General features: G+C 38.8%; 3 protein-coding genes and 1 long non-coding RNA gene across 4 annotated transcripts in view; 1 reads left to right on the plus strand and 3 right to left on the minus strand.

Moving 5' to 3' along the window:
• LOC105277770 overlaps window positions 1–8,066 on the plus strand; it is a 72,811-nt gene extending 64,745 nt beyond the window's left edge. Inside the window, exons 23-29 of the mRNA XM_026973793.1 lie at window positions 4,859–5,063; window positions 5,949–6,207; window positions 6,476–6,590; window positions 6,660–6,782; window positions 6,897–7,051; window positions 7,248–7,327; window positions 7,567–8,066. Of these exons, the coding sequence (XP_026829594.1) occupies window positions 4,859–5,063; window positions 5,949–6,207; window positions 6,476–6,590; window positions 6,660–6,782; window positions 6,897–7,051; window positions 7,248–7,327; window positions 7,567–7,735 (1,106 nt within the window). The 3' untranslated portion in view covers window positions 7,736–8,066. The remainder of the gene's footprint in view (window positions 1–4,858; window positions 5,064–5,948; window positions 6,208–6,475; window positions 6,591–6,659; window positions 6,783–6,896; window positions 7,052–7,247; window positions 7,328–7,566) is intronic.
• On the minus strand, window positions 4,025–4,852 carry LOC105277766. Its single transcript, XR_893677.3, has 2 exons — window positions 4,493–4,852; window positions 4,025–4,410 (listed from the first exon to the last, which is right to left on the minus strand). It is a non-coding gene; the product is annotated as an uncharacterized LOC105277766 (long non-coding RNA).
• Window positions 8,067–11,119: 3,053 nt separating the features above from the next.
• LOC105277674 lies at window positions 11,120–16,914 on the minus strand. The gene is made up of 19 exons (XM_011336229.3): window positions 16,664–16,914; window positions 16,469–16,588; window positions 16,113–16,230; window positions 15,744–16,005; window positions 15,555–15,671; window positions 15,366–15,456; window positions 15,108–15,244; window positions 14,909–15,062; window positions 14,771–14,806; window positions 13,725–13,934; window positions 13,110–13,328; window positions 12,819–12,938; window positions 12,550–12,667; window positions 12,199–12,460; window positions 11,989–12,105; window positions 11,789–11,879; window positions 11,525–11,658; window positions 11,298–11,430; window positions 11,120–11,211 (listed from the first exon to the last, which is right to left on the minus strand). The coding sequence occupies exons 1-19, from the start codon at window positions 16,805–16,807 to the stop codon at window positions 11,161–11,163; spliced, it is 2,634 nt and encodes an 877-aa protein (XP_011334531.2). The 5' UTR covers window positions 16,808–16,914; the 3' UTR covers window positions 11,120–11,160.
• Window positions 16,915–17,300: 386 nt separating this feature from the next.
• LOC105278146 lies at window positions 17,301–25,791 on the minus strand. Its single transcript, XM_020030909.2, has 22 exons — window positions 25,663–25,791; window positions 25,465–25,584; window positions 24,800–25,281; window positions 24,601–24,716; window positions 24,302–24,392; window positions 22,238–24,208; window positions 22,043–22,159; window positions 21,734–21,851; window positions 21,371–21,632; window positions 21,134–21,256; window positions 20,929–21,019; window positions 20,701–20,837; window positions 20,480–20,612; window positions 19,565–19,711; window positions 19,370–19,489; window positions 18,894–19,011; window positions 18,500–18,761; window positions 18,306–18,425; window positions 18,155–18,245; window positions 17,905–18,041; window positions 17,662–17,799; window positions 17,301–17,589 (listed from the first exon to the last, which is right to left on the minus strand). The coding sequence occupies exons 6-22, from the start codon at window positions 22,379–22,381 to the stop codon at window positions 17,445–17,447; spliced, it is 2,403 nt and encodes an 800-aa protein (XP_019886468.1). The 5' UTR covers window positions 22,382–24,208; window positions 24,302–24,392; window positions 24,601–24,716; window positions 24,800–25,281; window positions 25,465–25,584; window positions 25,663–25,791; the 3' UTR covers window positions 17,301–17,444.
• Between the last annotated feature and the right edge of the window lie 450 nt (window positions 25,792–26,241).

Raw genomic sequence — 26,241 nt, forward strand, 5'->3', positions numbered from 1 at the left:
AAATATTCGGAAGAGTATTCCCGTAAACCTGTCGTGCGAATCTGAGTACCTCGATTCTCCTTCAGAGTATCCGCGACGAGTCCGGATCTGCTGTGCGCGCGTGACGTTCTCGCGAGATGAGAGAATATACAGGAGCGGATCGAGCGGGGATTGGGACGATGTTGCCTCGCGTCGAGGACCTGGAGCATAGTGTCCAGTGGACCAGCCTGGCGAGCGATATCGACAACCTGGAGAGGCTGCGTCGTCGCGAGGGACCAATACGCCGCGATCGGCGAGGTGCGATCGAGCGGCACGCGTATCAACGTGCGTCCATGCCGAAGATGCAACGAGCACGCACGGTGACTTGCAACGACAGTACCCCCTTGGACAGAGACGCGGATTACCTGGAGATGGAGAACTGCCGGTGGAGCTGGAAACCGAGAACGGACTTTGAGCGAGAGTACTTCTACAAAGATTACAAGGACTATTATTGTGGCAATTCAGTCAAGCATCTTACCTTCTACGAGCCCTCGAAGGACGATCGAGACTATCCAGTAACGCAGGAAGTGCAACGACCTTCTCAGCCAAGTCCAGGTAGCCCAGCCACGCGATCGGGACGCTTCAGGAGTCCCGTGGGACTCGAGAGGGAGCACTTCAGTGATAGCAGAGAGAGGCTGCACGAGATCTTCGAGCACAATCGATATCTTCGGCGACAATTCTTCGCCAGCGCGCCGGCAAGTACGCGGCAGGATTGCAGTGGGTTCGCGAGGTACCTCGGCGTCAGGAACAACCAGGAATCGTCGAGACAGCGCTACGCTGGCTTCGGCAGCACCGAGACGCTCACCAGCCAGAGCAATCAATCCTCCGTGAGCAGTATCAACGAACGAAAGTCTCGGACGCAGGCGATGCGCAGTCCAGAGGATGAAGAGGAAGCGTTGACCGAACTCGCCAGGAGGACTGGCGTCGCGACGTCGTCTCGAATCGCCCGCAAGAACGACGGCGTCCAACGGGACGGCAAGGTGCTCGTCAACCTCCTACCTGGAAGCGAGATAAAACGTGTCAATGTGAAGAGCAAGGCGATCTCCAGGCTCGACGAGGCGAGTGATGAACGCAGTGAAGGCACGCCGATTGTCGAGGAAGCGCGATTTCGGAACACGTGGATCAGCGGTGGCAAGACACTCGACAAATCGAGCCAATGCGACATCGCAAACGATGAAAGCGGTCACCGAGAGAAGAGTCTTCCGGAGTACCTCTTCGGCAGCGCTACGAATCTCCATCGCGAGGCTCGAGAAGGCGAGCCGAACAATCGGCTCGAGCGGAAACGGGACCAATTCTCGCGGTATGAGACGCAGACGATCCCGGAGAACGAGCGATTGGATTTTATTCTGAACACAAACGTTCCTGGGACAACAGGCGACGATGCAACCTACTGGGATCTCCACAAGTCTCTGCCGAACCTGACGATTCTGAAGCGGAACCTCGACGCTCCGCTCTACGTCGCCCGAGCAGTGAACGTTCCCGAGTCGGCCGGGTCGGCCGGGTCACCGGATTACGAGCTCCAGGCTCGTATCGTGAAATCGAATCGCGGGTCAGGGCGGTGTTGGGAGCGACGATCGGAACGACATGAGCTGACTGAAGATCCGACACGCTCGAACAGCCGCGGACAATCGAAGGCGAAGGCGACGGGCTGCTCCCAAACTCCGGTCACTCCCGAACGTTTGATCCCACGGCGGAGGGTCAAGGCGGTAAGAATCCCACCGCCTTTGGATCTCAGCACGGTGAACGAGCAATGTGAGCGCATGGAGGCGGAAGAGAGGAGGCATCTGAACGATTACAGCGTCGATGTGGCAATTCTGCGTAGCCACGAGGACCTGGTGGAAGGTTTGCTGACCGCTGCTGCAAACGAACGGATCATTAAGGACGCCGTTCACAGAAACGATACCTGGCGGGTCGGGAACGATCAATCCTGCGGAAGGGAGGACAAACAGCGACTGTCGTCGAGGCCTCTGCACAAATCCTGCGGCGACCTCTCGTTGGCCGACGAGCTCCAGTCACCGCAACTCGTCAATAATTGCAAGAGCTCCGTGAGCGATCTACGAACGATAGACCCCGCTTCGATCAGGATACCTCGACGTCCGATTGACCCTGCCGGCCGCCGTGACCGGGCCACCAGCCCTTTGTTCGATCAGACAAGTTCGATTGGCGGACTCCAGGCCGGAAGCGCGCTTCCGTCTACGGTCTACGGACCGATTCCGTACAGTCAGTAAACATGCACATAATTTTCCTGAAATAATGCTCTTCCTGCCGCGCGCGTAAATAGCCGCGCACGCTCCGTTAGGATCGCTTTGGTATAGCTGTTGTTAGTAACGTTGGCGATGATTGAAGAGGCACGTGAGAGAGATAACTAGACGAAGATACAGAATGCGCTTCATGGTCTAGTCTTTGAAAGATTACATTAATCTAGAAAAACATAACATGAATAGATAGTAAAATCAGAATTATACCGAAAAACGCTTTGAAACTATTAGATGTATAAATTAAATTATGTATAAATTAATTCGGTGCTTCTTCTGAAAAAATTAAGCCTTTATTACAAAAAAATAATAAACATGCCAATCTTCGAAATATTCGCCAGTATTTTATAATATTTTTCTCCATCTATCTGATGAATCTCCTCTCGAAAAAAAGAAAGTAATTAAAGGTTCAATGTCTTAAAAAAAAGGAAAGCACCGAATTAATTTGTACACCTAATACTTTGCGATAAAAATATATTAATGTTAAACGGAGAAATCGCGTATAAAGCGAAAATTGCAATCTTGCACATTTGATCCTAAACATAATTAATATCATTACGAACGTGTAACGAATCGCTACAGTTACGGGACGTATAGCTTCCCATGACCCACAAAGGCTGTATAAGCGTCAACCCAGCAGAACGGTAAAAATGAAACTAAATTACACGAGCAGAAAGAGAGGGAGAAAAAGAATCAGATAGAAAAGATAATAAAGTACCGTAAACGAAAAAATAAAGTCGACACAGGGCGCCGAGGAAGAGAGGAATGGGGGAGGGAGATCGATCGCGTGAGAATCACGTTCGATGAAAGCGGTGAAAGGTGCGACGTTCTTTGCGAGATTGAAATTCGGTTTCTCGTTTCGTCACTTGTGACATGAGTGAGTTTGCTAGCGTGTAACAGCCTCGCGAGCTCGCGAAGCTGTTACACGCTAACAAATTGGATACAGAATGCTATTCCAGACCGGACGAATCGGCGTGGGGACCAAGCGGTCTCACTGAGGACGCACGGAGCTGCCCGATATGATCGAATCGGAAGAGACTAGATTTCTTGTCGAGTTAATAAGCGGTTCTTCCTCCTGCGTCTGTTCTTTTTTTTCACCCGGAACGCGGTGTTCCGACAAAGGGAAATTTTCTCGTAATTTTCTTCTAATTTTCTCGCATCGCGTAAGCGCTTTCCACCGCCCAGCTTGATCGTTTAAACCCGAATGTCAGGGAAGCGGAAGTGCAGATCTCGCAAGTCGCGTCCGCGCAAATATCATCTGTTTGTTCGTGCGTCAACGAGTTTGCTCTCCCACGATGAAAAATCCCGAACGTCAGCGAGCGTCAGCGCGACTGCGCTTTTCCGCTCGGCGATGGACGTTGGCCGGTCGCGAGTTGCACTCGTCTTATCAGTCGCACGGTCTCGGCGCGGCTCGACGCACGCGAGCGCACTTTGCACGCGTACACGCGCTCGCGTAACGCCGCTGCATAATCGCGATAAGCTGCCGGGCCATTATACCGCGCGCTGCAGCGCGCTCGTGAAAGCAGGTGCTCGTGCTTCCATCTGAAATATAAACGGTGCCACGTAATTCTCGAATACGCACGCGATAAGAGACGGGAGGAGCATCACGCGATACGCGATTTTCAGTGAGTCTTGATGCTTTCGCTTAAGTAAATAAAAATTCCAATCGCAACGCTCGGTTACCGGCGCGCAAAAGTACCCTCTTCCTCGGCGGAAGCTTCTATCATTTGTACATTATAGTTCCGCGAAAATCAGTGTAAAATCTGCTTATATTGTATAATAATACATATATAATAATATACGCATGCGGTGTAAAACGTGATGAGGCGTTACGTAAAATTCTGCTTAAAAACCATAGCCAAGTCTTTGCTTCTCGCTGGTCAACGACCGCGACTCAAGTATCGCTTTTCTCCGCGAAGACGAAGCCATATGTTCTGGCGGAATGAGCTAAACAAGCACCGGCCCCTAAGTGGGTTAAGTCGTCTCTCGTACGCGATTCAATTTTTCTCCATGAAATTATCTGGCGGGATGTGATCCTCGCATGCTCTAGTAATTTCGTCGAGCTTAAACGTCGGAGCATGTGTGGTACAAATACTGACGGACGTACTGAAGCATCGAGACGTAAAATCTCGCGAACCTAGACCAGAAAAATACACATTAAGCTCTAATTAAAATAATAAAATAATTTAAAAAAAATTAAAAATTGCAGTATTACGTACGAGTGCTTAACGCTCAACGTCGTTGAAAGACCGATCCAGTTTCTTTGATCGACATTAGATGTACGCCATCACTTTTAATAACGGGGCAGGGTCCAACGAGGCGGTTAAACGATGATTAAACGATGAAACGGACGCGTGTCCCGAAACGACGCAGCCAATGAGACGACCGAGCCGATCAAGTAACTTAAACACCGAAATTAAGTGCTCGTCGCCCCGCGCGCGAGTTGGGGCTCGATTGAATTGACAGAGAATCGCCGCAGCGTGTCCCATAAGACACCATAAAAATCTAATCGCGTGGGACACGATGCGCCTCGTCTCGCTCTTAGCCACTCGGACCGGTCGATAAACGTGTCTTCCTTGATGCAGAATCGCCGAGGCGTTATGTGGAGGGCGAGGTGACGATTCACTATCGCTCGCCGGTGCGTACAGAGGCGAAGGAGCCGCTGAGCGAGGAGGAGCTCGCGCGCCGCAGCGCGGAGAACATGCGGCGCGTCTACCAGGAGGAGCGCCGTCGCAAGTACCTCCAGGAGCTGCACGACATCGACTCCCGCAGGCACACGGACAACTTCATGTAAGCGCAAAGAGTCTTCTTTCTTGTAAATTCGGAAAAATTGAAAAATTGCGTCGGAAAAGCGGGTTTTCACGTGATTCAAGTGCAGCTTCGTTTCTCCTCCCCGTTAATCCTCTAATGATCTTGCGTTCTTGTCAAGTCCCACCGGAAAGACCCGCTGGAGACTGCTATTACTGAGGGAACACGAGGAGGAAGAACGAAACTCTCCCCCGAATAAATTCGCTCTAACGCGCCGCGATTGCAGCGATAGTGCGATCTACGCCGCGCTCTTCCGCTCTTTCCTCGCGCAAGTAACACTTTAGAAGATGACGTTAATAACATGGCGAAAGGCGCTTGCATCTTTAGCTCGTCGTCGGCTCGTAAACACTTCCTGCTATTCAATGGCCATTACGTAACGCGTCGTGCGTCGCGAGCGTTTTACGCGGGCGTCACAATGAAAGCGTAGGTGAACGCGCAGGTAGAGAGATCGGGACAGGTTTCATTGATGTCCCCCTGTCTCTTCCCAGGGAAGGTTGTCCATAGTCCTGAATCCTCTCGCGATAGTGAAGTAGAAAGTCTCAGTCGTTTCTTCGGATAGAGAACATCATCGTAGGACGCCTTGGAATTCACATTCTTCTTCCTAACTAAAATAAAGCATTTGATTGTGAAATATATCATTTATTGCAAAAGAAAATATGATATTGTAAAATGTTGAAAGAAGATGATAAGCGTGTATATCTTGCGATTTGCAATTGTGTTTCCGATTTCTTCGAGACCCCGTCGCAAATATATCCCATAACTATCACATTAGCGAGAAGAGATCGCGGCATTTGTTCGGGGTAAGCAGAGAGACAACAATCTTGACTCAGTCGCGCTTGGAATCGGTTCCGTTTCGACAAATTTCAGACCCTCGCAGAAGTCGCCCATACCGCTGAATCGCTACGACGACTTCGTGGATGATTTGAGCCAGAGAAGCCGATCCCAGGATCAAACACCGGAGCCGCGTCTGGTGGCGAGAGCGCTCTACAATTTCGTCGGACAGTCGTCGCGGGAGTTGACCTTCCGACGCGGCGACATCATATTCGTGCGGCGGCAAGTGGACAAGAACTGGTACGAGGGCGAGTACAATGCGATGATCGGACTTTTCCCCTCCAACTATGTCGAGGTAATCCCGGGTCTGCAGCATGAAATTGAAAATGTATTATACAAAATACATATTTTAATATTATTTGCCTTATTGGAGGATAACGAAATTAATTAAATTGTAATCTCAAACATACAAAATGTAAAAGGTAATCAAGTTTGAATGAAAATGCTAAAAGCACATTAAAGATAATAACATGAGCTGACAGCGAGAATTAATTATCCATGATAAAAAAATTCCTTCTAGTAAATCCAAACTCTCATTAAATTCTACCGTTTGCTCGATGTAGATCCTGCCGTACGATGGTACCATGCGAACGACACCGAAGAAAGCCCACGAAGGACAGGCACGAGCGAAGTTTAATTTTGTCGCTCAGACTAATCTCGAATTGTCCCTGGTGAAAGGTATACAACGAAACAGCTTCTTAAATTCAAGCTTTACGCAACAAGAACACCAATTACACGTGTTCGCAGGCGAACTGGTGGTCCTGACGAGAAGAGTCGACGAGAACTGGTACGAAGGGCGCATAGGAAACAGGAAAGGGATATTCCCGATCTCCTACGTCGAGGTCATCACGGAACCCGGACATCGATCAGGTAATCCGAAGCTCAGTCGTCGGCGAGAGCAAGATTGTCGGCTGGGAGCGCCGCATTTGAGCCGTGTCGAGTTGACGTCGACGTAATACGAATCCGGGCCGCTTTTAATTTCAGAGACGCCGATTCAGAACAAACCGGTTGCGTCTCCGGCGGCGCACAGTCTCCTGGCGAACGGCTCGTCCGGCGGCAAGATGAGCATGGGACCCCATCATTACGTGCCGTCCATCCCAGTCAATATCAACACAACCCAGCCCCATTATAATTCACTGGTAACTATCTGGCACAATCCCCGCGTGTCGCGGCATAATTACTCAGGCGGCGTAATCGAATCCTTTCACGGCGCCTCGTTACATTGTTCCACGGCGAAGAAACATTGTCTTTTAAACGACAATTGTAGTAAAGCAAGAGTATCGTATCTCTTCATGCAAGTGCAGTAACAGTAGTAATGTAATCGATTGTTTCCAGCCACGTATGGGAGGGAGCAAGCTGCACGTGTCACAGCTCAGCGAGACATTGCACATCGACACGCACTCGGAACCAATTCCGTGAGTTCCTCTCTTTTGATTTGTATGTTTTCTTCTTTTAATGAAGCTTCAACTTTTCACTTTTGCCGCTTCGATCGATCCCGATCCTGGTTGGCTTCTCAATAACACGCGAGAGAGTTTTGCTGCAATTGAGAAATGGTATAATATTGCTCACTGAAGAAATAAATATGAGGATCTGGACTTACCTATATTACGGAACTCGATATCGCTTGTCATGATTCTTTTCTATGACTCGGCAGGTATCGGGCATTGTACAACTACAAGCCGCAGAACGATGATGAGCTGGAGCTGAAGGAGGGCGACACGGTGTACGTGATGGAGAAGTGCGACGACGGATGGTACGTCGGCTCCAGCCAGAGGACCGGCTACTTCGGCACCTTCCCGGGCAACTACGTGGAGAGATTGTGAGGAAGGCCGACGATCCAGGACTTGGACGCCGCGGGGCGCGTCAAAGCCCAGGATAGCAGTCACCAAAGCACTAGACGGAATCGTTAAAATAGACACCGATATTTACCCGGCGTTTAACCGATCACCTCCAGCGGTATGAGCGATCTTCGATCGAGGCGTTGAAGCGTTTTTGCGAGTAAAGTGTCTGGTACGTTTCCGCAGAAAGACGGAATCTCGTCTCTTTCTTTTTCTCCTTCTGGATTTTTGTTTTACTTCATTTTATTTTCCTCTTTTATTATAATCACATTTATTAAATCTTCTTTTATATGTTATAATTTTATGATTATCAATCTTCTCTCTCGTTGTGTTTGTGATTTTAATAATTTTATTCGAGATTATTCGTCAATTATTAAAAGATTCTAATTCGATATTTCTCATCTTTTAATAATTATTGTTTATTTTTATTATATCCATTATTGACATATACATATACAACGAATAACACTTGAAATTAAATCCATACCGAGGATACATCTACCGCCGTGAGCGAATGGGTTAAACGCCTTAACAGCAGGAAGTAAAGAACTTCACACAAGAGTCTTCCTTTTTGCGGGTCTGGCGACGATTGTCGATTACGCAGCTAGAATAAATATTAGAGCAGTCAGTGTTTGTGGCGAAGGCGTAATGGAGCTCCCGCGCGATCACAAGTATCATAAGTATTCCATTGACTTGGCTCTCTTATTCACCACATTTAAAATATCGATGTCTTATCAGTGTTCACTTCCTTCACCTGATACTATTATCGACCAGCCTTTACATTATTAATCCTCTCTCGATCAAACATTATCAACGCTCGGGATACTGGAAGTAATCATTGATCGTGCCGGGAGCTCCTCTGGCGTCGGATTTACCAAAATATTTAGCAGCATAGTCCGCTAGAATACGCGCGAGTCTGTAAGTAGTGTACGATAACGATTAATGTAACTTATTGTTATTGCTGTTCTCCTGGCAGCTAACTCGATCGTCACGGAACGAATTCGTCGTCCGGCGAATCTGACAAGCCGAATCTTGCGACGACATGCCGAGACCATTGAAGAAAACAAAGAAAAGAAAAGAAAGGAAAAAGAATACCGAGCATCAAAGAGTTAAACGCATAATCAGGATAGCGGGGTAACAATTAATTTGAGATTTCGAGGGGACGGCTGCTTTCCGAGGGGGAGTGCGCGCATTAAGCGCACACAGTGACTTGCGTTGAATTAAAAGAGGATCGCGCGGCGGCGAAGGTTTTCCTATGATTTCGGTATTGTGTAGATAAAAATCGGCCACTGTTATTGTTGCATTCGCAGAGTATTTCGAGACTAACGGACTTATTATAATTGAAAGTTTGCCTTCCCAAATTAATATTTTTGTAAACATTATTTGTATCCAGAGTTATATATAAATATACAACATATATATAGAAAGAGAATAGATATATATATACACACATACGTTATATATATATACACAGATTATCATATACTATATCGCGCGCGCGAGGTAACACATATACATATATATATATATATATATATAAAGATATCATATGTAACGCGGGTAATTAACGAATCTGTGTAATGGGTCTGTACACAAGCGTTATCACGTTACGTGCACGCAGGCATACAAAAATGTGTACATACGTATACTTTATACCATGTAGAATTTACTTCGAGCTGCAATGAGAGCGCGACGAAGGAATCGACAGTTTCCTCGCGACGTGGGGAACGAACGTCGCAAGACGCTGTGGTGTCATCATCCAAGTCACATCTTTTCTAATGTTACTTCATCGTGATCGCCTCTATCCCCCATGCGTTAAGCTAACAGAACGCAATTGGGAATCAGACAATACTATGCTACAATAATTGTAGAAGATGGATAATGTGACAAGGGCATTATACGGACACCGAAGTAGATTTGAGAATAATGGAATGATCGTTTTTACCTTCGAAAGAAGCTAAGAAGATCGAAGATCAGCTTCTTCCGTTGTCTCGTATCGTCAGTGCGTATTTAAGCGATGAAGATGTCTGTTTTTCTGTTTTGGAAGCTCCTTTCTTTTCAGAAAGCATGATTAAAGCCCTGACGAAACCTGAAAGGCTTGAGTTTAACATTTAACATTTCAAATATTTTAATATTTGAAATTGACAAATGCAGATTGTGAATGATTAATAGAAGAACTAATATAGAACCTTTTTCATTTACATTCGGATAGCCAAATGTGTCACTAAATGTGCAGTGAAGATACGGGCTGTTCGCGCGCGCATTTTGCGTCTCACGCGAATTTGTGCATCCAGACGTGCGCATATATCCATGTACACATATCCCATTGAATATCGGTAAGGCTCACGGTCTCAAGTTGGACGTTTACAAGTCAGAAATAAAAATCGTTGAACTCGAAATAAACCGATATATGTAATCCAGCCCGTCTGCTGTCCCGTTTCTTTTCAGCGATTCCAAAATACATGGCGAGAATACCTGACCGATGTGGTGGTGTCGAATAACACGCGTTGATATGCTGTGTGTAACACGATTTTCTTTTTAATTAATAATGATGATGTAATTTAATTTTAATTAATAATAATATTCGACAGAGATTAGGAATATTTTCACGATACACTTTTGCTTTTCGTGTATGAAAAAAAGATTGTACTAATGTAGATGAGCAAGCTATCAAATGTCTTGAGATGTACTCCTTTGTATCTTTCTAATTTCGACGTTAACATCGAAAATTTACTGGCAATTGTAAAACCACCGTTTCGCAATATCGATGTACTCGCTTATACCGATAATGCTTGATTTTATATCGATCTTCACCAGACGACGATTTGGACACATTTGTTTTCACAATCTCAACTCGCGCTAATGACGTTACTATGTATTATATACTCTAGAGATGCAAATAAAACCTAGTCCATTACTAAGATTTATTAATTCGTGACAATAATAACCTACCTTAAGACAATACAAACAATAAACGCATTTAATTCAAATAGATATCTTCTTTCTTACCTATCTCTTCATTTTTCTTTTCGGCTCATTTCTTTGAGCCATCTGCATGAGCATTCATTTGGTTTTGATCATAAAACTTAAAACTATCTTAGCTAATAAAATAATTCGTTTCTGATTAATTGAATATTTTATTACTATATTATTGCGTCATAAGAAGTAAAGGTACGTTATGCGTGGCCAATTGGAAAAAAAAGAGAGATTTCATGCTTAAAATTGATTTTCCAAGAAAACATATATCAATAGAAAAATATTATATATCAGAACTAAATATATCAAAAGTTTAGGTATATGAGTTATCCTCGTTCTCTCTAATCAGTCATATTATTTTCAATGAAATTGATCGCTATAATACCATTACCAGTTGCATAAAAATTCTATACTATCTGAATATTGACCATCGACTATTGGAAGGATGCAAATACGGTAAAATACGATACGGAAGTTTGCACAACCTGTAAACGAGAGCACTATATCTTCTTTAGGATTTTAAACGAAATAAATTTTGTGATATTGGAATAATCGGGAAAATCTATTTTACCGCGGTAAAGCTTTTCAGGCAAAAGATGTAGATTTTGCCAGCGCTGATAAAATTTGGCTGCAGGCTTTTTCTCATCACGTAGAGGAGCAGCATCTGCGATTTTACAGGTATCTTAAACCAGGATGAGTTATATCTGAAACGATACGCATTTCATAATTTCTTAATTATCATAAACTAAACGCAAATTTCAAATAAAAATGTATTACGTAATTAAAATCTTGTCTTACATCTTGTCGCGTATTTGTAAACTATGGTTTACCAACTTTTGGCCTTGCACATTGAAGAAAAATAGATGAATCAGTTGACCAACGACAAATGCCGAGTATCTCGTTGCTTGCAGAACATCGGACTGCATTGAGATCTCGAAAGCGGTGAATAAAATATTTTAATTTTTGCGGTTTTGCAAAAAGAAAATTATAATGTTATGAGAAAAACATTCATTATGCTCTTGTAAATACAGACTAAATGTGTAAATAAATGTGTGTACATACTTGTAACAATGTAATGCTCATCCCTATGATAACTATCACTATTTGTATAAGAAAAGTTATAGTAAACGTATTTTCAAGAAGATCTGCAAAACTAAAAAATAAATATTACAGCAAAATCTATGCACAATTTCTTTTTTCACTTTTCAACGCATATGCGTATATTATGCATCTTTTGCAAAAGAAGATGAAACATTACTCACTCTAAAGCTCGCCAATGTGCATTCACAGAGATTACTATTTTCTTGTTATAATAGTTATCTAAATTATTCAGATTCGTTACATTAACATTTTTGTATGCTATATTCTCGAAACGAAATCTGCAAACGTCTATAGAAAATCAATTTCTCTTCTTCTTCATTATATATTACGAAAATAAATTATTCTATAACATTATTTATATCCAATATTACCCAGCAATGGCAAAGATGCTGCAGACATGCTGGACGTAAGTTAGTAACATGCAATCGTGCGCGAGCAGCCCCGTTATAGCAATCTCTAAAGCCACGACGGCATGGAAGAAGATATAGAAGAAATACTCTTCTTCGTCGACAAAGTAATACGCTTCGTAGGGCAACAATATGGGACGAGACTCATTGAGGGGCGCGATAAGGTCCAGTATCTGCGGTATGAGTGAGATGGACACAAATACAGGGGATATTATATAACACCATACTGCAACAAAATGGTATTCCGTTGCCGTTACAAAACCAGCATCAAAGTCCTTATCGAAATATATATTGTTAATACACATTCACCCTTACACATAAATATCAAGGCAAATAATCTTCCATTTGCAGCGTACGCTTTCATAATTTTGTACTCTTCCGGGCTCTCCAGTTTCTTCCAGTCGTCCAGCAAATGATCGGTGAGATATTTAATCTATGAATATCATTGGTACGATTGATAAGCATCAGAAGAGTCCCGTCAGATAATTTATACAGCAGCAGCTCGTAATTACTAATTGCCGAAATTCAAAAGAATTAAGTAATTTTCTTTATTTCATACGATATAAATATCCGTACTGACGTACTCTGCTAGCGTTAAAATGGCACGCATACAGCTTCACTATAATAATAGTAAACAAACAAATCGTTGGCAAAACTTGTAGTATACATTGTACATTTTTGCCGCACTGAAAGATTTTGCTCACCTAGAAATATCATTGCTAACAGATCGTGAACGTTGTTCTGCATATTATACTTAAATTTATTTCATTAAATTTTTTATGCAATTTATATCGGTGTTATATGTGTGTGTATAAAACGAATACATAAAAAGAATACGAGTAGTATTTGTATTGAGATTTTACAAGAGCTACCACCTGTGGAATGATCAGAGAGAATGTGGCTATGGACGTCACGGTCACACCAAGCAATCTATTTCTTCTATTCTGATAGGGCCATTGGCCGGTGAGCACTAACACCTTTTTCGTGATACCACAAAAGTGACTTCGAGTGAACTCCATAGTTTTCTTAGAGGGGTACTTTGTGTTTGATGGCTCACGATCGACTAAATTTCTCGTTCCATTCTTCGGCATGAGAAATGAATAAATATTTTAGCAGGAAACTACTATGTGCGAGTAAATTTCAGGTGTCATCCTTCGAGATGAGATGTGAATGAATATTTCAGCAGAGGGTGGTATACGTGTACGAACGGAACACGTTCAAAACCTTTAATATAGCGTGTCACGCATCATCTATGATTGATAGGGGATAGGGGTTTGTAATATGTATATCCTATTACTACAACGTGGTAGATGTAAAAAAGCCTTGCTACGCAAGACGATTTCCCTCCATGCGAAACGTCTCGATCAGACTATATACTCAAGAGAGAATAATTTTCCCAGTAAAACAAATACGCTCTTTTTTCTTATTTTTTAAGGGCGGCCATCAAGAAGTTACAAAATGCATTGAAAGAAATTATGATCCTAAGCCACAGCTTCCTCAGAAGATTGTTTTTCCGAGGATTTGCGATACATTATTCCTGTAATCATTCCTTGCTCGTGTTTGCGATCAGTGCATTCATCATTGATAGATTCAACAGGTAGTACGATAGACTGCCTCAGCGCATGCTGCGGACGATGAAGAAAAGCAAACTTTCTTAACAAATGCTTTTTATGATGATGACTAGTAAGTTTGTTCTGCACCTGTGTTGAAAATTTAGTTATTGCGTTTTATATTATTTGAGAATACAATTTTATTATATTGGAAGTATAAGTTCTTGATGTTTCTCCTAGTTACACAGGGTGAGACACCTAAAACAGGCCACCTGAACATCTCGACTGTTATTGGTGATAGAAAAAAATGTGTCAGACCAAACTTGCATGGTTTCGAGGGACACATATTTTGTTCTAAATAGTTTTTTATTAGGTGGACGCGTAGAGGTCATATGAAGGTCAACTTCGTTTTTTTTAATGATATGATATGTTTTTTTACGTACCATCTAGTAGAGCGTTTGAAGATGCGCACATTGATCTACGGGTCAAAATCATATAAATAATGAAAGAAAAGGATTTCTTTCCATTAATTTTTCTTTCTCATGAAAGGGTGGATGTGACCTGTAGTCTATATTCGTAAGTTCAGTTACGTTATGTAGAAATCATATTTTATTAAGTTTGTCTCACCAAGTGTTGTAATATTAAAACCTAATAATTCTTTGTATTCCTTTCAGTTAAGTATAAAATTCTATAGAATAATTCTAGTCTATCTAATCTATCTGATCTAACTAATCTAGTCTCTCTAAATGTAATAATTCTAGAGAATTATACATATTATTATACTGTAAGTTTTAATTTTAAGAATTAAAAATTATTAAAAGAATTAAAAAAGATATGGGAAACAAATAAATTGCCAAATTATATATTATATTAATCACACATAAATAACAAATCTTATCTTGACAACGCACAAAGATTAAGTAATTTCGATTGAATGTAAAAATAATACCTGGATACCGCTAATCATTTAATTATTCTAAAGATGCGAGCACCGTAAAATATGACATTGAAGTTTGCAGAATCTTTAAAATAAAAATACGTCTAATTAAAAAATGATTAAAAATACAATAAATTATACAAGAGTTTTTTAATAAATTTTACGTTTATAGCATTACGTCTCGTACCGTGGTAAAACTTTCCAACGAGAAAACAAGTATCTTGCCAGCGGTCAGGAAAATAGGTTGATAGGTCCTTCGTATCACGAACAGAAGTACGTTTTTCGATTTTACGGGTGTTTTGTACCACAAACTGTCATAACTGCAATCGTTCAATGACAAACTATGAATCTCGATGAAATAATTATTGCAAAGTTCTTCGTCTTACATCTTTTCGCGCATCTGAACACTGTGGTCTATCAGCTTTTGTCCTTCGAAACTGAGATAGAACAAGTGGATCAGCTGAGCAGCAAAGTACACTACATATTTTAACGCATCTAAAGTATCAGCATCCCGCTGCGTGATCTACAATTTGCAAGAAAGAACTAAGAATTTTATTTCTTCGCAATCGCATTTCTAATAAACGTTCCAATGTCTAATGTAATTATACGCGCGGCATACAATATTATAATAAATAATCACGTACTTGTAACAGAGTGATGCTAATTACCAATGCATTTATCGCCACTTGTATGGCCAGCGATAAAGAGAATATGTCTGTAACAAACTGAGCAAATCTATGGCAAAGGGGAAACGTAATAATAATGCGAATTAAGTAATTAAAAGAAAGTTCCTGCTCTTCCAATGATTTTTCTTCTAACGATTAAGTACTCACTGTAAAGCCTTTTGGTGCATGTGTACCGAAAACGCGATACGTTTGCGATAGTCATCACTTACGTAATCGTGTAAAACTTTTGTCGTGTAATCGTATGTTAACTGTTCAAATCGAAACCTGCAAGCATCCTGCACATGACACACGCATAAGGAATTTACCAGGATACTACGCTAAAAATTATATTCTTACCCAGCCACAGCAAAAATACTACAGATATGTTCGATGCAAGTTAGAAGCATGCAATCGTGAGCTACTATTCCGGTCATCATTATTTCCCCACTCACGACGGCATGACAGAAAATATATAAGAAATATTCCTCCTCATCGACAAAATAGTATCCCGGATACGGGACCACTACAGGGCGGGATTCGTTGAGGGGTAATATGACATTCAACATTTGCGGTATGATGGATATGCACATGAACAGAGCGTATGATATGAAGCAGTACGCTGCAACAGATAAAATGATCGTCCACCGACTATCAAATTTTCTTAAATTTATAAAGAGGGCAAGTAGGAATAATTAGGAAGATAAAAATTTGATAGTTTGTTCTTACATGAATACCCCAAAGAGAATCGCTGACTATTCTCAGTATATTTCTTCACGATCTCATATTCTTCCGGACTCTCTAATCTATCCCAATTAATGAAAAAATGATCGACGAGAATCTTTAGCTTGAAGAATGATGATAAATGTCTATTAATGATAAATCCTTTCCTCTGTAGTCTTACAGATATTCACTAGTAGTATTCTAACACTATTACTATAATAATAATAATAATAATAAAATAATAAATAATAAAAATAAAAATTATACTGACATCAAAATATAGCATTTATTGAAGAATAATAAATTAGGAGAAGATATTCCCTAAACTTGTATACTAACATTATCCCATATAAGATACATACCTTATACTGATTAAAATAACACGTATATAGTTTCAGTAATGATACACCAGTTAACGTGTACGATGTCATACTTTCGAAAATGCATTGCAAGTCTCCATCGCATCTAACGAATTTTGCTGTCTATAAATATCAATGCTCGCAGATATTTCGAAATCTTATTGTTTCAATATTTCATAATCTTTAATTATTAATCACCTGCGGGATGATCATAGAAAGTGTGTTCAGAGTCACCAGAATTACGCAGAATATTCTTGTTTTTGGTGTCTGATAAGGCCACTGGCCAGCCAATGATGACACCTTCTTAATAACACCGTAATACTGGTTGCAGGTAGAACTCATAGTCTATAGATGACCTTTTGCCCATGGTTTCTCACAGTCGACTAACATCAAAATTGTATTTTCCAACCTGTCCAGCCTTTAGTATTAGTAACGTGAATGAAATTTTGATAAGACTTCAAACACGCAATACATAGTACAAATGCAACGTATCTAGAAAAAGTGCCATACATCGACATGGCAAATGATTATAGCTTTTTCATGAACAGTAGTATTTATTTATTTCTTTAACTATAATAAGTATAGCGTAGAAAAATCCCATGGACGTTGTCTCCGCTGGAGAACATATCGATTAGTAGAACGTTATATTATCTTATGCGGAGATAGTGGGTATAACATCGTTATATTTGGAGATTTATAAACCTATGCTTAAAATGTCATTTCTACTTCCTGTAGACTAAGTATATGTAAAGTATAAAACACGAAAAAATAAAAATATACAAAACATAAAACATATATAAAAGAGGTATAAAAAAATAATTATACGAGGTATATAAAAATAACAGATTATGAATTTTACGTATACAGTTAAGAAATAATACTATAATAAATATATTGAGAATGTGTTCTGTGTTTTCGATGTAATATCAGTATCAGTATACAAACTATAAATAATTCATACATTACCAAATGCACATTATTATAATATCAGAATTGAAAGCGTGTGATTTATTGTATTGTATATGTAAAATATTAGTGTCGCCACATAATTGCTAACTGTCAGGAATAATGAGTTACTGAAAAGATGCGAGCATCGTAAAGTACGACACTGACGCCTGTACAATCTTTAAAATAAAAGCACGATGAATTATGCGAATGAAAGACTATAAGAAAAAAAAACTTGTGATAATTCTCACTTTACCGTGCAGAAGCCTTGCAGGGAAAAAATATATATTTTGCCGGCGCTTACGCAACACGGTCGGAAACTCTTCATCATCACCAACAACATCAATTTTTGTGATTTTATAGGTAATTCGTACCAAGAACCATTATAACTTGATTTTTATAGGCAAATATCATAGTTAAGTAAACATAGAAATATATCGTGTATTAAAGAGATTAAATATCTTTCGGTGAATCATCATATGCGAATATCTTACATTTTGTTGCACATTTGAAGACTATGATCTATTAACTTCTGTCCTTCGAAACTGAGGTAGAACAGATGAATCAATTGACCAGCAATGTATACTATGTACCTCGACGACTCTAACGTATCAGAATTTTGATGCGTGATCTATAATTTGTTTGTATGTTTCTCATTATTTTAATGACCATTTAATTATCTAATCTAATTATACAGAAGAAGTATGTCGTAAATGATCTTATAATAAACAACTACTTACGTACTTGTAACAGAGTAATGCTAATTACTACTGTATTTAGACCCACTTGTATGGCCAGCGATAATGAAAATATGTCTTCAAGAAACTGAGCGAACCTGTGGCAGACAGAAAATGTAATACGAATTACAATCTGTCTTCTAATTAAGTCTACTCACTTTACAGCTTCTTGATGTGTATGTACCGAGAACACAATACGTTTACAGTAAGAATCACTCCAATGAGTACGTAAAACTTTCATGGGTGTGTCCTCGTAAATTAACCGTTCAAATCGAAATCTGCAAGTAGTCTGCACATGATACACATGCACCAAATTTATTACTAGGATACTGCCACTGTAGATTGCTCTTACCCGGCTACAGCGAAGATGCTGCAACCATGTTCGACACAACTTAAAAACATGCAGTCGTGAGCAACGATCCCGGTCATGGCGATTTCCCAGGCCACGATAGAATGGCAGAAAATATGTAGAAAATACTCTTCTTCGTCGACGAAGTAATGTCCCGGATATGGGGGCAGTACAGGGCGAGATTCGTTGAGGGGTAATACGACATTCAACAATTGCGGTATGAGAGACGCACACATAAACAAGGCCAAACATGCAAAACAGTACACTGCAATATGTAAAATAATGCAATATATAAAAACAGATAAATTTATATAAATTTATCGACCATTAAATTGTAATTTTATAAGAGGCAAATAGGAGCGGATACGAAGATGGAAATTCAGTAACTTGTTCTTACACGAGTACCCCATGGAGTATCGCCTACCATTCTTGGCATATGTTTCCATAATTTCGTACTCTTCTGGAGTCTCTAGTTTGTCCCAATCGTTGAAGAAATGATCGATAAGAGCTTTTATCTAAAACAATGACTAAGTTTACAATGTTAATCGAGTTTAATAACATCAATAGTTATAAGGCTGGCCAACACAATCATTCCATTCTTCAAAGGAATAGTTGTGCTTGGACAGTTTTAGAATTACGGAAGTTATTAAACCCGATTAACGTTGCCGTGTAAACTTAGTCAATATTTTCGATTAATGACAATCTCTTTTCATGATCTCGGACATTACAATAATTCATAGTTAATAGTATAAAACTTATATAATAATAAAAAAAAAAAAAAAAAAAAAAACAAGAATAAATAAATAATAAATTGAGAAGATATATATTCTTTAAGCTTATATATTATCAACCTTCAAAATGAATGAAACGTACTTTACATCGGTTAAAATAACACGTAAACAGTTTCACTAATGTTACAAACGTTAACGTGTATGATGTCATAGTTTCGAAGATGCAATGCAAGTTTCCGTCGCATTTGACGAAGTTGACCATCTGGGAACATCAACGCTCACATATTTGGAGACCTCTTATCATTACTTCAATGTTTCACTATTAATTGTTAATCACCTGCAAAACGATCACAGACAACGTGTTCAGAGTAATTAAACTCACGCAGAACAGCCTTGTACGTGGTGTCTGGTAAGGCCATTGACCAGCCAACGATGACACCTTCTTAATGACATCGTAATATTGGCTGTAGGTAGAACTCATAGTTCACGGACGACCTTTTGCTCATGGTTCTACACAATCGACTAACTTCAAAATTTTATCTCGTCCGGCTTTATTCCTTGGTATCAGAGAATGAAACTTTAATGAGATTTTAGACATGCACTCTGTGTTTGTCTAAATAAGCAATGTCTAGAAAAATTGTAATGTGCGTCCGCAAATAATGTACAACTCTCTCTGGACAGAAGTAGCGTTTATTTCTTTAACTTTAAGTATAGCGTACACAGATCCCCATGGACACGTCATTTACTTCGTCAGGACGTATCGATCAGTAGAACACTATAATTTTTCGTGCGGAGCTTGTGAGAGTAAGACCGCCGCACTTGGAGAGCGCATTTGAAAACTTAAACCTATGCTTAAGATGTCACGTCTACAAACGTACTTCGTAGACTAGATAGACAAAATATAGATAGTACAAAATACAAAATACGAGAGGAGAGACAGTTAAATATGTATATAAGGTATACAAATATAATATAAATTTGACATGTATAGTTTGACATATATATTATCGAAGTATATTATCATAATCAAAATATTGAAAACACATGTTCTGTGTATGTGTATGTGTGTGTCTTTTTGATTGGATATAGACATCATCTCGCGAAAACATCGGATATAAAGATAACAACGTGATTTATTGAAAAGATGCGAGTACCGTCAGGTACGACATCGAAGTTTGTAAAATCTTGAAAATTAGAAGCACGTCGTTAATGACATTATAAGATAAAATGATTATCATTATAGTTAGCTTACCGTGGTGAAGCTCTCCAGAGAGAAAATGTAAACCTTCCCAGCGCTGAAGAAAGCCGGCCGACGACTCCTCGCCATCACAATCATGGCCATCTTCTGTGATTTCGTTGATACGTTGTACCAGGAGCTGTGATATCTGCAACGTTTCAAAAACACGCAAAATGAGTGTAGAAAGTAACATGCACAGACATAGGATATTTTTTATAAATATGCGATTGTCTTACATTCTATCGCGTATCTGAAAACTGTGATCTATCAGCTTCTGTCCCTCCAAGCTGAGGAAGAACAAGTGGATCATTTCTGCAATAACATAGAACACGTACCTTGTTGCTTCTAAATAATCGTCGTTCTGCTGCGTAATCTCCAGAAATATAACAAATTTATAAATGTAATACACTTAATTCTTTTAAAAAATAGGATATTATTTTACAATATAATATATAATGACATACTTGTAGCAGGGTAATGCTCATTCCTACCGTTACTATTAATATCTGAATAGCGAAAGGAAAAGTAAAAATATCTTCAAGATGTTGTGCACACCTGATACAAAAAAAAGATGAAAATATTCAAATCTTTAATTGAACATATCGGTCACGAGTTCATCAGCGGACACATTAAAATTCCTTTTACTATTCGGCAACGTTAATCACTCACTCTAAAATTTCTCGATGTCTATGCACAAAAAACGCAATTTTTTTGTGATCCACATCTCTCGAATCAGCGTTTAAAATTTTCACAGTTCCATTATTATTATGAAATAAATGTTCAAAGTGGAACCTGTAAATAATCCGTACGATATGTAGTGTTCAGATAAAATTTCGAATAAACTGTACGAGAATATATATTTTACTGTAACATTTTCACATGTATTTTACATTAGTACATCTTTACCCGATCAGAGCGAACATGCTGCAGATATGCTCCACGTAAGTCACAAACAAGCTATCGTGGGCGACTACAGCAGCCACGACTACTTCCCAGCCCACGATAGAGTGCCAAAGAATTTGAAAGAAGTGCTCCTGACTGTCTATGAAATAGTATCCCCGATACGGTGGTAGTATGGGACGGGATTGATTGAGGGGCCGCACGATATTCAGTATATAAGGTACGAGAGACATTGACATAAATATAACTACTGCTAGGAAACAATATACTGCAATGTACAAAATGGCATATGAGGAGAAAAATATCAAGTAGCTGATGTAAATATAGAGTGGATCATCCCTTATAATGTTTTCTCATTGGTATGCTTACCTAAATAGATCAAAGAAAATCGTCTACTATTCTCGGCATACGACTTCATAATTTCATACTCTTCGGGAGTCCTTAATTCCTTCCAGTCGGTAAACAAGTGTTCTGTGAGGCTTCTGATCTGGTAAAACATTAGTAAATAATAAGTTCTTTAAACAATTTAAACAACATTGATTTAAATATCTGAAAATATAAGAAAACACCTATAAAATTGGAAAAATACAAAACAAATTTGCGTCATTTTATTAAATATAAAATTCTTTACGTTAATGTCGAAGTATTAAATAGAAAAATGGATACTGCAAAACGTACTGTACGAATATTTATTTGAAATGTGTACATCTTCAACAAAGATACAGCTGACAGCAAGTACGCTGTCATTGCCTGAAAAGTGCACTGCATGTTCTTGCACATACATTGATACGCTATCTGAAAATGTTACCATTTATACAACTCTTGAAACAAGAAAATTTCTTTTTATATGATTAAGTTACATCGTATGTTTACCTCTGGGATAATTATAGTCAATGAGACTAAAGTTAACAGAGTAACACGGAATATTCTTGTTCTTGGTTTCAGATATGGCCACATACCAGTGAGCGACGATATTTTATAAACAATATCATAATAATGATTGTGAGTGACTTCCATCTTTTATCTCCTAAGAAAACTGCACCTACGACACTGCGAGGTAATAAGAATAGTCCAATACTTTCATGGGGCTGGTTGTTCCTTCCTTATGTTACGCGTTAAAATTATAGACATATCCCTCGCGGTAGAATTGCTGTACAACGTGGCAATTTTCACAGAATGACTTTATGCATCACGTCCATCAATGAATGATCCGTAAAGCTCTTGAGAATATCAAAGATAGTATTTATTTGACTATAGCGCTGGGGGACAGCACCACTTTATTGATAGATAAAGTACATTGCAAGTTCTCTATAATCAGAGTATATCGATTCGAGTATGATTACTTTCTCCCTATAGACCCTTTTAGCACTACCGCTCCATTTATACAAACGTAAAAAGTCCAGCATTTAAGATGATACTTCGATGATACATTCAGAAGGATCGCGTGTGAATCCGATACATGTGGAACGTACAAGTAAGTTAAAATATTCAAGAGATGTTACATAAAATAAAGAAAATACTTTAAAAGCGCATTTTCTTACAAAACATTTTAATAAATTAAATACTCCGTTTTAATTTATTACTTACATACTGTGGCAGAGATATTAAAAACCTAAAAACACTTTTATTATTTTATTTAGTTTGCAACAGCAAAATTTACGACACATGTATATTTCTTTATACATACGCGCATATTTATGTGATTAAGAGATTCGATAATATCTATTGAATTTTATTGTATTAAGATAATTCTCCATACACTCACTACTGGAATATAAGAAATAAATGAAAACATGGAAAAGCACACAAAAGCTATATTGAAGTAAATTAAGCAACTACATATGGATCGTCTATTTTTTACCTGAAAGTTTCTTAATTGAATATATGAAAAAGAGCGAAATTCGACTGATGGGCACATTATTCTGCAACCGCCCATCGGACAAAATATCACTCATTAGAACATTTCTTTTTGCATAGGAATTCCGGATCAACATCACCTTTTCTGCACAGTCAAAAAAAAGAAATCTTGCAGCAATTGTGCGTCAAGTATGCGTACAAATTACATTTGGAATAAAACACTACATAATTGTTATACAATGAAACAATATTTTCAAAATTTAGTTACTAGAAACTTTAATAAAATAAAATGCGAAATGTCCTTGTTCTTAACTTCAGATCAGTCACATACCGATGACGGACGATCTTCCTTAAACGAAATATTAATAATGATTGTAGATGTTGTTTTATTTGATTTTTTATTATAGTAATATATATATATATATATATTATATTACATGATTATAATCATTTATTCTATACAATATTAACACCATCCTTGTCGGTCGCAGAGAAATAACGTGACCTAGTGAAAAGATGAGAGCATCGCAAAATATGATATCGATGCTTGTACAACCTTCGAAACAAGATCATGACATGTCATTAAAAAATTTGCGAGCTAACGGTTTTGATAATTCTTGCTTTACCGTGATGAAACTCTTCAGAGAGAAAATGTAAATTTTGCCGGCACTAACGAAACTAGGCCGAAGACTCTTCATCATCACCATCATAACCAACTCTCGTGATTTCGCGGATACATTGTACCAAGAGCTATTGTATCTACAGTATTTTACTAGCACACAAATCTCGATTGCGGATAACAGTACATACAATATTATTTCAAATATTAAGATTCGCTAAAACACGTTACATTCTGTCGCGTATCTGAAGACTGTGATCTATCAGCTTTTGTCCTTCGAAACTGAAGATGAATAACCGTGTCATTTGAACAGAAATAAAACTCATGTATCTTACTATTTCCAAAATATTGTCTTCGTGTTGCGCAATCTTTAATACAAAAATGTTACAGTTTTATTTCTTGTTAATTGATATAATACACAGTATTTGATAATTACCGTTATTTTACGGATATATGCGTACCTGTAACAAGGTCAGGCTTAATCCCACTGTTATCAGGAACAGTTGCAGAATGTTAGGTATATTAAAAACGTCTTCGACAAGTTGTGCCATTCTATAGCAAATAAAACATAAGATACTATTATATAATATATATATATATATATATATAAGATATAATTTAATTTATATATATATATATAAATTAAATTATATCTTATTGCTTTTAGATTTTATTCTTTTCTTATTTTCAAGGGAATTTGCATTAAGAGAACATTACTTTTCACTTCACTATCTAACAACGTTATATATTATGCACTCACTCTAAAGTTTTTTGATGTTTAACCACAAAGCACGCAACTCTCTTGCAGCATTCATCATCTGAACAAGCTTGACAATTCCCTTTGCTTCATTAGAGAATAAATGTTCGAAGCGATATCTGAAAACAATTTGTTTAACGCTATTCCAAATAAATAGATACATAGTTTTGAATGTAACTTCTTCTTATAATTATTTGTTTACCCGATCACAGCAAACGAGCTACAAATATGCTCGATATAAGTAATGAACATGCCATCGTGAGCCATTATTCCAATTCCAAGAAAGAACCAAGCCACAATAGTATGTGAAAAGATTTGAAAAACATATTCTTCAGCATCCACGAAGTAATATGATGGATACGGCAAGAGTACCGGACGGGATTCATTGAGAGGTAATACGATATCGAGTATAAATGACATAAGAGACATCAACATAATTATACACATCGTTAAAAAACAATGCGCTGCAATGTTGAAAATAAATTACGTGAAAGATTTTCCATAATTACAATTTAGACAGAGTTTATACAACAACCTTACAGAAATTATTCATTGATAATCCTAACCAAAAAAGAATAGAAATAATCGTCTACTGTTTTTGGCATATGATTTCATAATATCATATTCTTCAGTACTTTTTAATTCTTCCCAGTCAATGAACAAATGTTCCGTGAGAGTTTTGATCTATTAAAACATAAATGTCACGAATTAATGCTATGGAATAATATTAACAAATTGATTAAATTTTTCCCCATAAGTTTATAAAATAAAAGTAAAAATTTAAATTCAACGGATATTTCTTCTTCTGCGAAATTAAATATTATATATCGAGTAAATGATGAAAGAATAACAAAATATAAATCATACTGTGCGAGCGTTTGACTGAATGGTGTACATCATTATTATGACTAGAATTGGGACTGTACATGTTGCAAAATTCTGAGCCGTACATTGCAGTCTTAGTTTGCACATATATTGAAACCCAGCCTGGAAATATTATTATCGTTTACAAAAGTTATTGTGCATTCTCTTGTCTTTAGGAGAAATTACATTGTGTCGACTTACCTGCGCGATTATCACAGTCAATGTAGTCAGTAGCAGCAGCGAGATGCGAAATAATTTTGTTCTTGGCTTGAGGTACGGCCATATACCGGCGATCGATGATGTTATATAAACGAAAACGTAATAACGACTGTAAGTTTTATCCGGCATATCTTTCTGAGAAACTCTAGCTCACAGAATTGACTAATTCTAAACGTTAAAATCCACACGACTAACTGCCATTCTCTCATGTAAGAAATATTATGCATCAAGCTACGGACGTATTCCTCGTAACAGAACTGCTATACATATTGCACGTGTGAATCAAACATTTGCAAAACAACTTTATGCGTTGCGTTGTTCGAAAATTGACAGAAGTAGCATTTATTTCCATGGTACTAAGAATATCATCGAGAAGAGCGATGTCAGACTACCAGCGAAATATATTGCAACCCCTGAATGACACGCATCGATCAGTAGGGTAGAGCGGGGCTAGTTGAGCAGGGGTAAGTTGGGCAATGTTAATTCTCGGTATCCGAAGTGTGTACCTATACAAAGAATACACCTATACAAAGAAAAACGTGGCACATCGAAGATCTCCTC

The sequence above is a fragment of the Ooceraea biroi genome, chromosome 11, assembly GCF_003672135.1.
Source record: "Ooceraea biroi isolate clonal line C1 chromosome 11, Obir_v5.4, whole genome shotgun sequence".
In the NCBI taxonomy this organism is placed as follows: domain Eukaryota; kingdom Metazoa; phylum Arthropoda; class Insecta; order Hymenoptera; family Formicidae; genus Ooceraea; species Ooceraea biroi.